Genomic DNA, 13,154 nt, shown 5'->3' with positions numbered 1-13,154 from the left:
CCCTTAAGATATAAAAATTTCACGAGATGTGACGCTTATAACGTGTAGTCAGCCGAACTTACACGAAGCAGCTTCGGCTCAACCGCATAACTAAGCAAGTCATATTCGTTACAATATAATCCAAACACTGATTATTTGCAACTTCAAAAATTTAAGATAATAAGTATCCAACTTCGTTGATTTAAATTTTATCATTCTCCATAATATATGTCGCTTACTTGTTAGGGCAGTAACAAATTGGCAAACAAAATAAGAAAATTGGAGGAAACATGCCCGAAGCCATCTTGATTTTCTTTACCACGAAGGTTTCAGAGACTCCATCATGAGGTAAATCTTCCCGACAGTAAAAATCTATTATTTAGCACGGGTATTGGGAAAAATGAGTATTAGTCGCGCGGTTAGGGTTATTAACATAATTATTTTCTGATATCGAATTACCTTAAGTGTCGAAATCCAAATATTTTCGAAATAATCAATGACACAAAGTTGTGACGGCTAACCACATGGCGCGGTATCGGAAAACCCATGTTGTTATAAATCGCGATGTATCTCAAACGCAATTCTTTATTCTGTAATAAATTTACTGTCTTTCCTCAACTACCAAAACCCGATTAATCCTACTTTACTTTTCAGCTCTTTGAAGTTACAGAAGAGGTTAGCCGCCTCGGTTATGCGATGCGGTAAAAAGAAGGTTTGGTTAGATCCTAATGAAATCAACGAAATCGCCAATACGAATTCCCGTAAGTGATATTTTTCATTTCACAAATTTGTTTCCATCTTCCATATTATTTGTCATGCACGCTTAAATACTGAATATTTTTGATCTTTGGGCTGTTCGTAAGCTTTTAGGTCCTTCAGAATCCCATATACTACATTTGATGCATACTGCCATGTAATTCCTAAACAATCTGCCGAGTTATTTTATTGCTGAACTAAAGTAACATGCTTGTATGCTTTTGTAATATTGTTGAGTAAAGCAAGGGTGTTGCCAACGTTTACAAATCATATTAAACAAGTCAAACAAGTTTAGTTTCCGTATTACTGTTTGTTGCTAAATACGATAGTGATCTGCCAACAATGCTGTTAGCATATTATCCCTGCAGCTTTGATCGTTCTGTCTTGTGAATTTTTGGATTACTCTTGAGTTCAGCCCATTCTCGTTTGCATAGGCTGAATGTAGCTACCCAAACTCTGGAAAGACTTGTCAATTTTTAAATAATGATAAAACTTATATGAAAGGTGCTTGCGCAGTTAGCATCATATGCTGTGGAGTATGCCTTTAACACAGTTATAAATTAGGGTATTAACATTATGTTTCAGTCAGCATATTTCTTTCAAAATGCAGGTATAACGTACAAAAGTTTAATTATATAGAAAAACAAGTAAAAACCTGTGAAATTTGAAACTGTGTAATTCAGATTAAAAAATACTCTGAATAATGTATAATTAGTTCTTTATAGATGAATTTCTTTTCGAGTAACTCGTGTAGTATATAATGTGAAACAGAAGTTGATATGAGTTTCTGAAATGATTATGACTAACTGCAAGCCATAGAATTTTGCTACATTTTAGAGAAGCCCTGTATTTTTTTTTATCCCTCTTACTACATTGACGGATTGATTCAAGATGTATATAATATAATGTTTTGATCAATTTTGTTTGTTTGAAAACTGTAGTCGTTATACTACGATTGAGTATCGATGATGAAGTTTTTATTAGTCAATGAAGCTTAGTTCGATATTTGAGGGTATAAAATGGCAAAGCTGTGGCTAAACATTACATTGATCTGTTCATTTATTATTAGTTTTTATTTTTTTTTTTGTTTTCTAAGCTTGGTCGATCGAAACCTCAAGTATATGATTCCAGTGTAAATGTATATGTTGCGCGTAAATGAAATTAAACCTTGATAATCCAGTGTTAATTTTGCTTTGGTTTCAAATTTGTGATGATACAAACTATGATTTCTGACACCTCTTATGAATCTAGTTGATATAAATGTTATATTCATCTGATTAGATCTGTCTATAAAACTTTATTCTTCTTTGGCATAACTTTTATTCTGATCTGAGGCTGATTTGTCTTTTCTTAGGTCAGAACATTCGTAAACTCATTAAGGATGGCTTGATTATCAAGAAGCCTGTAGCGGTTCACTCTAGAGCTCGTGTCCGCAAGAATACCGAGGCCAGACGCAAGGGTCGTCATTGCGGCTTTGGTAAGAGGAAGGGTACTGCAAACGCTCGTATGCCACAAAAAGTAAGTAACTTACGATAAAACCTAAGCTGTAGCATCCAGAGTTATTAGCCATTTATTGAAATAAGTTAGAGGTAGCTTCCAGAATTACCTTAGTCAAATTTGGTGAAAAACTGCAAAATTATGGGAGAGACTGTTACTACATTGACACTTACCTCGCAGCTATCAGCATCGCACTAGCAAGGTGTGTAAATCTTAAAAATCAAACATAGGTCTTACTACCTCTGGAAATGGTAGTTTTTGTCTCATATTTTGCGCTACTTGTATCTCACTTTTATCTTTATAATTTCAAATGATTTTTGATAAGTTTCCCTCTTCATCAAATAAATCAATCAGTATATTGAAAGTACAAAACAATTACTCGTGTTCATAAAAAGTCTCGTGTATTTCCCAACATTGTTTGCTTTGAGCTCCACACACTTGGTCTAGCAGTGTTCCAATTTTTGAATTTTTTGGCAAAAGAAGTAAATGTCGAGCCCTTCAACATACTTGTTCACCCCTTCATTTGACGAAAGCCAACTATTGCAATGGTCAAACTGCATGAATTGTGGGTTTGTATTATCGCTCATCCTATACCCTATCCTCCAGAATTGACCTCACCTGACTTGTTCATATTTCGAAACCCAAAAATCTGGCTTGGGGAAATTTTTTCTTTTTAAACAAAGTGATTGTTGTTTGGAACGAGTACGTTGATCTCAAAACTTCCAACTTTTCCAAGATTAAAAATGGAAATACTGCTGAACGAAGTGCGAAGAGTTCGAAGAAATCGATTTCGAGACTTAGTCGCCTGGCAAAAAGGTTATTTTCATACTTTTTTTCTATACCTACCAAAGTACCTACACATTATAGATTGCACAGTATTTTATTCTACCTATTTACAAAGATGAACCTATACAAAATATGAATGTAAAGAAACGGAAAACCCTCATCAAATTTTCGATACTGAACTACCTTTTTGGAAACTAACGGGTTTCACATGAGAAGTTATACATCAGATCAATATGTTGTCAAAGCATATTGCAATTTTTAATAAGACTTTTTAGATCCAATCAAAGATTATGATCAAACATTATTACCGACCTCTTGTAATAATTGTTGAGGACATGAACTATACATATGATTTCTCTGATATCCTTCGTCGAAACGTATCAGCGCCTTAACTATTACTAAAGTTGAAAGAAACAACACAAATATTGCATTAAGATCTTGTTTAGTAGACTAAATTAATGTTGTTTGTTGAATAGGATTTATGGATTCAACGTATGAGAGTCCTTCGGCGATTGCTGAAAAAGTACCGTGAGGCGAAGAAAATTGATCGCCATTTGTACCATTCGTTGTACATGAAGGCTAAAGGTAACGTCTTCAAAAACAAGCGTGTTCTTATGGAATTTATCCACAAGAAAAAGGCTGAAAAGGCTAGGACCAAAATGTTGTCCGACCAAGCTGAGGCTCGCCGTACAAAGGTTCGGGAAGCACGTAAACGCAGGGCTGAGCGCATTGCCACTAAGAAACAAGAACTCCTGCAGTCCTACCAGCGTGAAGACGAAGCAGCTGCAGCACAGAAAAAATAACTTAGACCATCTGTCAATTTTATTGTATAAATAAATTTAAAAAAAACTAATATACATGAGTGAAATTTGTATATCACCCTTTCTTAATCTTATCTTAAATCATGCTGAATCTTTTCTTTTCTTTTCAGTATTTTAATTCGCTGCCTGTAGTGTCTGTACACTAAGATAATTTGTGTTGAAGGTTCTATTTAAAGCCATCTGTCCATGTAAATTGACTTACAATTAGCAGATCTGGAATGCATGAAACCAATTAAGGCTTGCGATTGGGTACTTGATAATGACATCTCGAAAACTAAGTCAATACCGTCCTAGGTATAGTTAACAACAAATAAAGGATACTAGTTCTACTTTACATTATACAGACAGTGTTTGAAACAGATGGTAGTGGGATTAGTTGAAATTGACGAAACCGCAAGCTTTTATTTGCTATGCTTAAATCTTGAAAAAAAAATCTATCTGAGATGTATATTTTTCCTCATTTGACACATCTCGTTGCACCTACTACTATGTGTACTCTTGCTTTTGTGTTTACAAATTTTTTTGTAAGAAATTTCTCAAAAATTTACAGAGGTAGTAGTCATAATAAAAGTTAAGTTAATATTGTAGTTCCGGAAATTGGAATTTATGAATGTTTTATGGTTTATAGTTTGAGATATTTCGGTCTGCGGGGTATTCTTGAGCCGCTGTTGCCTTACAGCAGCCTTTTCCAACTTTTCGTAACTGCGGACCCCTATGACGTAAGGTAATAAGTATATATTTGGGTTAAGAGTTTGACATTGAGATGAGTCGGCGAACCTCAGGTTGGGAAAGGTTGCCTTACAGGATTACTAACAAGTTTTTCTGGTTCCTATCTATTATAGAATCTTGGCTTCTTATTCACCTTTTTCTGGTTCCGCTCTTGCAGATTCCGCTAAACTAGAAGTTGGCTGCAAAACGGCCCCTGCAATACCAGTACTAGGAACATTTGATTTTTCCAAACATTTATTCGAAAGTATTCAAAACAATGTACATTTTAATACATTTAATTTCATAAATATGAACAGTTCAACTGATTGCAAGACTAAGTTTACATCATAATTAAGGTTCATGATAACAGTAATGTTGGTTTGAAGTGAAAACAGTACTGCATAAATATAAACTTAAATTTCGGATGGTTTGATTCGGAGTATAACTGGAATACTAGTACAAGGTAGGATCGCTAATTCAGTAACTACTGCTGATACCAAGTCAGCGGGGGTAACATCAAATGTTATATTCAGCAGATCCAAAGATTTCTTTGTTTTCCAATTGGTAAGCACAGATTTCTTGGCATTGTTTGACCAATGGTAAGCTAGTTCATCTGCATCACCTGAAATAACAAACAACATGCAATATTAGAAATTTCAATTACTGTAGAAATATCATTGCTCTTAATTATATCTAGAGGTTGCTGAATAAAAAATATTCCATACAGGATGAACATATTTCAATCTTTCGGGAGTGACATATGTTATAACAAGTTTGTAGTGCCTTTAAGAATTATATTTACCAATTTCATTGTAGACAAAAGAATCTGTTTGAACACGCTCGCACGACTTGTGCGTTTCACAGGCAACTAAGACGGGCACGTTGAATGCCTTTGCCATGAGAGCGACTTGCGCTGTGCCTGCTCTCGACATCACAGCACCATTTGCCAGAATTGCATGTGCTCCCAAAAATACTTTACTGACCTATAATAATGGTTACACATACCAGGTGAATCATGCTATTTCTTACATAAGCTATATAATGTTACAGAAATTTATAACATTTGAGGCTTTTAGAAATATGTCGTAAGTTATTTTTCGATTAAAATTCATATATTTCTCCCTTACACTTGTTGCCTAATTAATTAATGATACTTTGGATCCAAAAAAATTAGATGCAAAAGTCAAGTGAGTCTCATTATATCGAGCTTAAATGCAATGGTAGAGACAGTAACTTACCTCAGGCATAATGAAACTAAGCGCGTTGATTAATACGTAGGAACATTCGATCCCATGTCTCACAAGTCGCCTCATTTGTTCTTTTCCCTCCAACCAAGGCCTACCGTCGACTATAATAACTCTGAACTGTTTACGATCCTTATGTGCTTCAACTAGTATGTTGTGAATTAGAGATGAACTAAAAAGCAGTATGATTAATGCATTATTTTATCGATTTTATTCATTTAACTTACTAGTTTGGTCAGTACTATTCCCAAGTTCTGGATAAGTAGTCCATGTTCTTTCATCGCGTTTTATATTTATAAAATCTAATTACATTTTGCTGTGTGTTAATACAAGATCATTGAATTACTCATATAGTAAAACTCTTTTGCAACAAACGCAATTACAAGTATTTATTTTTTGTCAATCGGTATCCGTAAAGCTGCAAAAAAACTTCAATTTAAGTTCTTTTTGCGTTTAAAGATTTATAGTCCAAAAAATTAGGCTCAACCAAGGATTCTTTGAAGTATGACATAAACGAAAAGAAAAAGCTTTATGCAAGAAAGTAATTTATAAAAACTTACAATGCATAAGTCAAGATAACATCACCATTTGATATCTTCGATTTTATGGTGTCTGAAATTGCTTTTCCAGCAAGTTCAATTTGTTCTCTAATATACGTATCAATAGCATCTTGCAATTTTGTTTTAGCCTGAAATTTTTCTACATGAAAAACATAATCGATACGTGAACAGATGAACTGAAATATTTAGAACAAACTCTTACGTCCTCATCTGAGATGGTTGTTGATAATTGACTCATTTGCCACTTGAGATGTTTCAAAGCATTTTGCATAGAAACTGCTATTGGTCTACAACGGTGTAAGTAAGCTGCACTTTCTTGTAAGCTAGCTTCTAAGCCTCTCGTAAAATCGACTTGTGGAGGTCGTTCAAAATCATTGATGAGCTGTTTAATCGCAGACAACAACGCGACACATCTTGCGTTACTCCCAACGATTATTTTGTTCGCATACTGGACTCCTAGTCTAATTAGTGCAGGGTGTATACTAGAGTTCAGTGTAGGAACATTCACCAACGGCGATTGCCTTTCACGATACAAATGTTTAAAAAGTTTCACTTCATGTAGGTGACTATCTGACTGGTTTTTTTTCACAATATTCTTAACAGGCTCCAATAAATCACGTGAGGCTTTTAATTTGGGAGGTTCAACTGTCTTTTGCTTATTTTTTGGTGCCATCTGCATTTCTTTGGCAGCTCTTTGAGCCTCTTGTTTAGCTCTACGCTCAGCTCGGGCCTCTCGTTTACATTTTTCACCAGTCGCTTTAGTTACTAATTCATTTTTTTTATCACTTGCACTGGAGACTATTTCACTCTCTGTTCTTTTGAGTATTTCTTTAGGTGGTACAGCATCTTTATCAACAACAAATTCTTTCACACCTTTTTCAATAGCATCAGCAGGAACAATCTTAGTTTGTGTATCCTGGCTGTTTTTAACATCAATTGTTTGCTTGGTTTTTGGCGTTTTTGCTTTACTCTTAGCCAAAGCCTTTGCTGCTTTCTTGGCTTCGCGTTCTGCCTTGACTTGTTCTCTAGATTTTTCCATCATCAGATTTATTTTTCCTTCCGACTTTACAGAAATTTGACCATTGGCTAGATCAGTACTGATGTCACTGTGCCCTATAAGGTTTTTTTTTTTATTTTTATTTTTTATTTACGCGTAAAATACTTTTATCAGTACTTAAACATGGTATATCACAGTCTTGGATTAAGTTAATTGAAAAGTGATCGTCAGATTTCTTAGTGTTAGTTAAGGTTAAATAATCCAAATACGTTAAATGTTATGGAATTGTTGCCCTCTGACTTTTATTATTGTTTTGAATTTCTTTGTTCGAAATTACTTGTTCTTGAACAGGAAAAACTTTGTGATCTCAACCGCAATTTGAACTCATACAGGACATTAAATCTGGACTAATATTTGCTTTTCAGTTTTACAGGTAAGCGAATCATTACACTTTTCGGATGAGTACTGGAAGAAGCCGCTAAGTTTGGTACTTTTGCTATAAAATTTCTTTCATTTCCAATCAATTTAGCAGTTTATTCAAATATAAATCATTGTTCAATAAATTATTATTACTTGAGTTACTTGCTTTAGGTCACAATTACATAAATCACCCTCTACTTTGCTATCGTTTGTCTCACTGAGCTGAGATTCTGGATTTTGTTCACCTCTTTTAACATTGTCATGACTTCTACTTGATGCAGTTGTATAGCAGTTTGCAAGCTTGACAATATTTATTAATCAAACAAAACCCAAATTTTTGTTAAAGGATAATGATTCACTTTTCCGCAAAATCTGATTATTATCACGAGATCTGGAATAGATATCATTTTTCAAACAAGATTGAAATAATTCGTTATTAAGCTCAGAATTTTTATTGTTTTCGTTAAGGTTCTACGTTATACTGCTTCCTGGATTATCATCAACCAACTCACCTTCAGGTGAAATTTCAAAGTCCGAATGTGGCAGATTTTGACAATGGCCAGGACTCTCAGACTTATTTATATTTTGTTTTTTGTTCAAGCTCTGATCATTTGAGACAGTGTTTGAAGTACAAGTTTTTTCGTAGATTGATGGTGTACTGCTCCCTCTAGAAGTGCTCTTACATGCATCATCAAGGACGGCTTTTGACGCTTGTTTTTTTAATTCAGAAAGCAAGAAATTAGGTTTGTTATAATTTGTCACCGCACTTTGATTAAACTTCTCGTACCCCGAGACATCACTCAAGGATATATTATTGATTGATAATTCGGATTCTATTTCAGATTCAAGCGTATCCTTGTCAGTTTGCAGTGCCTGACTTGGATCCTTGGCTAACTTGGCTTTCTTTTTTTTTCGTAACCTTTTGGCTTTTGATTTGGTAAGTACATCAGTTCCTTCTATGATGATATTTTGTTCTGTATCTAAGTGACTTAGCGATGAGCTATCATTTGCTGATTTACGTGCAGCAATAAGACGCTTACGGCGTAAATGTCTTGCTTTGGAGCGACTGACCTGTTGTTTTGCTTCTTCAGTTGACTAAAAATTGCATTAGAGTAAACAAATAAGTAGCCTGAGGATATTGAACCTTTACTTACTTATAGATAACATATAAAATAACAGCACACCTTCTGACACAGAAATTTTGTGAGGAAGCAAAATACATATTTAAGATTAGTGCTATTCTACAAAGTAACCAATGATCAAAATAGTAACATTTTAGTAAAATTGATGTAAAAATATGAAAGATGATGTATTTAAAATGATGCTTGTTAAACACTCATATACATCTTACATTCGAGCTCAAATCCATCAAATTAAAAAATTTCATCAACAGGGGCCATACTAAACAAGTTGAAGGAAAATTTTGTAACATATTTGGTTGACCAAAACACAATCAGGGATTCTGAGCATGACATCTGTTCTACCAATACAGTTGGGTTTTCAAAAGGTCGTGGCTATATAAGTTCAGAAAGTAAGTCAGGCTTCATACATAAGCTATAATGAGAAATGTGATGAAAATTGTGGGTGACATTGTTTTTCAACAAATACGGCTTCAAAGCTACTGTGATGATTTTATTTCATAAGATAAATAGTTAGGTTAAATTATAGGTATTAAACTAAACATAACGAATTTTATTAATTATAATGGAACTGACCCAGTGTCTCCATCAATCCACATTCTTCAATAGATTTCCGCAACGAAGCATTAAATTTAAGCCACGTAATTTAGAAATATAAAAATGTCTGAGTAATATTCATATTATATAAAAATAACATTCTTAATACTTTCACCCTTACACGTGTAATTTTGCGGATTTTTAAATCGGGTTCAATATAAATTATTTTCTTCAGAATTGGTCTGATGACAAAAATGTCCATAATATTAATAAAAAAGTGGTTATGAGATATACATGAGCTGCAGATGAACCATGAAAACCCTGTTACATCATACTCTGCATATTAGAGTGGAGCGAAGCAAAATTTTTTATTATTAATTGTATTGTACTACTACAAATTGTGTTATTACAGGTAATTTGCCATCAATTGTAAATACAATAACTCATCACCTAATCTTTGTTGTCTAAACCAGATACGTGGAATATGATGTTCCAATGCTTATTGTTGGTGAAAGAAAAATATTTAAAAATGGAGACTAAAACAAAGTCATCAATAATTTTTTGAAACAAATCTGTAGAATTATTACAATGATTTGAGGGGAAAAATTGCCAAAGACACTATAATAGTAGATTGTTTACCAAGGAAGCAAAGTAGGTAATTTCATACGCCAAGCACAAATTTGCAATATGTCTGCACAATGCAAAAAACTTTTGTAACATGTTGCAATAGACAAAAGAAATGGAATGTTTCGCTCTGTTATTATGCACAGCATGAATCTGAATATGTAATTGCGATTAATTACAGCATTCAAAGAAAATAGTATTACGTCGAAGACTTAGGCTTGCAACTCTACAAGATTAAAATAATGCAGTTAGGTTATAAATCGGAGCTGCAAGCCAAACTTTAGATTAATGAGAAAATTCACAGCATGTCTAGCAGTTGAGTAATGCCAAATTCTCTCAAATTTTCAGATCTTACAGAACCCAATTAGACTGAATAAAAATGCCGTCTTTTATACTGCTCAAGTATGTGGATCATACAATGTGGAATGGATGTGTAACTTGTATGCATTTGGAAACGTGCATTTTGGTATGAATGATTTGTGCAGAAGATTTGTAGTCGCGTGACTGAGGAGGCTCACCATATAATTATTGTATTTTACTATACGCGCTGATGTGTATTTTGTTTTTGTTATTTGAGTTCGCATGTAATTTGAATCAGAAAAGCTGCTGGATTTTAAAAGGTAATTCAGTTTGAAGGGGTATTTGATCACAATCAATGAAATAACATGCAGCAAATGAAACAGCTCAACCATATCGTATTGAGAAACCGAGAATTGATAATTACATGTTGTAAATACAAAACTGTGAAATTCTATAAATGATACAAACTTCTGTTTGCAAATTTTCCCTGACCGCTAGACACCCTGCTTACTCTACTGTAAGCTATTGTATACCTGCTGCTCCATCGTCACTTTATCAATGGTCAGACTTGGATACAAATAGTGCCCGTCTATGAAAACGATATAGAAATATCAAAAATTGTTGTAAGAGCTAACTGGTTTGAAAATGAGAAACAAGAGATAATTGGCTTCGAAAATAGACACAAGTATGTCACAAAAGCGACAAATAAATTGACTGAAGATTGTTGAGCAACTTTCGGTCAACGTAATACGTGCTGTGACAAAAATTACTATTGCATTATATTGGAAATAATTTCTAACCTATCGCGCGACAAATTGTATTTGAATTTTATAAGTTTGGATAAAGAAATTAACATTTTATGTAGAGGTGAAATTAGATTATAGTGGCATCTTACCTTGGTTAACGATAGACGTCAAAACAAATTCGTGACTTTTTGGGAGTATGAAATTTTTACGGTTATAACGAAGACTTTGTGCATATGTTTGCCCACATTCACAGGCGTCGACACTACTAGACCTTGGACGTTGACTGAAGAATATAAAGACAGTTGCCTTTATGGGCTTTGGTGTGACAACCGAAAATCGTCGTGCGTTTGCGCCCCCTGAGATGTTCCAACGACAGTAAGTTGAGAACTTATTGCAGAACATCAGAGTTGTCGATTTAGACACGATGCTGGCTGTATTCACCTTCCGAGTAACACAGTCTTCGCAATGGTTAAGCCCAAGCCAGTACTTAGCCTGTGTGTACGTACCGACTTGCAGCGTTACCGACTTGTCGGCGATACAAGAAATTAACAATAAGAATAAATAGCTTCCAAAATTTGTAGCAAAACAGTGATTTAATTGAAGTATAGATACCCGCAGAAAGAACGTATACGTAATGATGCAGAGACCAAAAAGTATATCTGTATATGCGGTCCATGTACGATATTAATATATGTCGGAGTATCACAAATCTTGTTTGATAATTCCATTTTAAAATGTATTTAGTCTTTAAGAATAAAACGATATTTCATTTGAAATTAAACTCTCGATGAGTCCACCGTATCAAGCATCAAGCGTTATTAGCAAGCTACGAGTATAGCTGAATGACGGAATCTTAGCAATAAACAAATGGTTTGTTGATAACAATGCATAGACGAAATCGACAGTCACGGGTTAGCTAGCGAGCATACCGGACGTGTTCGGGATCGTCACGCTCAAATATGAATGATCCACGCCAAAATGAACACTTTACATCTTCTCCGCCTTTCCGAGGCTTTACTTCGACATATATATATGATCCATTTATGATTAATACGTGATGCATACTGTGAATTTTATAATTTTCCAGAAGACAAACTACATTACCTACAATAATACGTCGATGATATGAAAATAGAAGAATTATTCATTTCGAAATGAGATTCTATTCGACACGCGCACGACGTATTCCATAACATTAATATTCCGATATATTCCATAACATAAATATTCATAAATATTCCGCCAACTTTTCATTTGCTCTCTCGATCTTGGATTTTCGTAGGCATAGAATCGAAACGTTGTTTTAGCTCGTCGCAAGTGAAGTATTTACGTTGGGTAGAGAAGCTGAATAGTTTTTCGAAAAGTGTTCGGATGGAAAAAAATTCAGAGTAACTGTGACACATCACGGATGCGCCAATTTTGATTAGGATGAAATGGATTCTCCGTACATGAGACAGTATTTAACGCAGCGTAGTGATTTGAAGACCTAAGAAGGTGACAGGAAGAAAAGGAACGAGGCTTCTTAACGCTTCGAGTGTATTTTAACTCACATTTGAAAGCTACGAGCAAAATTTTTCATCATCCAACTGTCGCAGAACGGCACCGTTATTAGCCGACCCGTTCACTGAAGAATATATCTTCCGTCAACGGCTGACCATCGAAGGGCCTGGCCGCTTGAGCCTGGAATCGGTAGGAGAGATAAAGTGTGTATTTCTTGTATGAAATGTGAAAGCTAAAATCATTATACATCATGTCATATCATCATACCTCATACATCATACATCATACATCGTACATCATACATCATCATACATAGTATTAAAGGTCGAAACCAAAGTTTGGATGTCGGATGTTCAGAAAGTGACGTCACCAATTCAAAATCAGCTAGCCGAATTTCTCAGTCTGGAAACAACCGCGCAGTAGAGCGGACGCATGAGAGTCGCGCTCCGCAAATTTCGAGTACCGGGTTCTCAACCTCCCGGATCCCGCGCTTCGGGTCCGCTACGTATTTCGAGTACCGGGTTCTCAACCTCCCGGATC

At 34.8% G+C, this 13,154-nt stretch overlaps 2 protein-coding genes across 2 annotated transcripts; one reads left to right on the top strand and one right to left on the bottom strand.

Moving 5' to 3' along the window:
* The first annotated feature begins 215 nt into the window (after positions 1-215).
* Positions 216-3,871, top strand: LOC124302648 (60S ribosomal protein L19). The gene is made up of 4 exons (XM_046759019.1): positions 216-327; positions 634-740; positions 2,090-2,253; positions 3,495-3,871. Exons 1-4 carry the CDS (start codon positions 323-325, stop codon positions 3,819-3,821), a joined length of 603 nt encoding a protein of 200 aa, XP_046614975.1. The 5' UTR covers positions 216-322; the 3' UTR covers positions 3,822-3,871.
* Positions 3,872-4,784: 913 nt separating this feature from the next.
* Positions 4,785-11,535, bottom strand: LOC124302627 (translation initiation factor eIF-2B subunit delta). The gene is made up of 8 exons (XM_046758965.1): positions 11,264-11,535; positions 10,902-10,957; positions 8,281-8,863; positions 6,554-7,464; positions 6,352-6,479; positions 5,786-5,963; positions 5,350-5,530; positions 4,785-5,169 (listed from the first exon to the last, which is right to left on the bottom strand). The coding sequence occupies exons 1-8, from the start codon at positions 11,514-11,516 to the stop codon at positions 4,961-4,963; spliced, it is 2,499 nt and encodes an 832-aa protein (XP_046614921.1). The 5' UTR covers positions 11,517-11,535; the 3' UTR covers positions 4,785-4,960.
* Between the last annotated feature and the right edge of the window lie 1,619 nt (positions 11,536-13,154).

Source organism: Neodiprion virginianus, chromosome 4 (assembly GCF_021901495.1).
Source record: "Neodiprion virginianus isolate iyNeoVirg1 chromosome 4, iyNeoVirg1.1, whole genome shotgun sequence".
NCBI lineage: Eukaryota > Metazoa > Arthropoda > Insecta > Hymenoptera > Diprionidae > Neodiprion > Neodiprion virginianus.
Note: the sequence above shows the minus strand (reverse complement) of the source record. Positions and strands in the feature narration are given on the sequence as shown.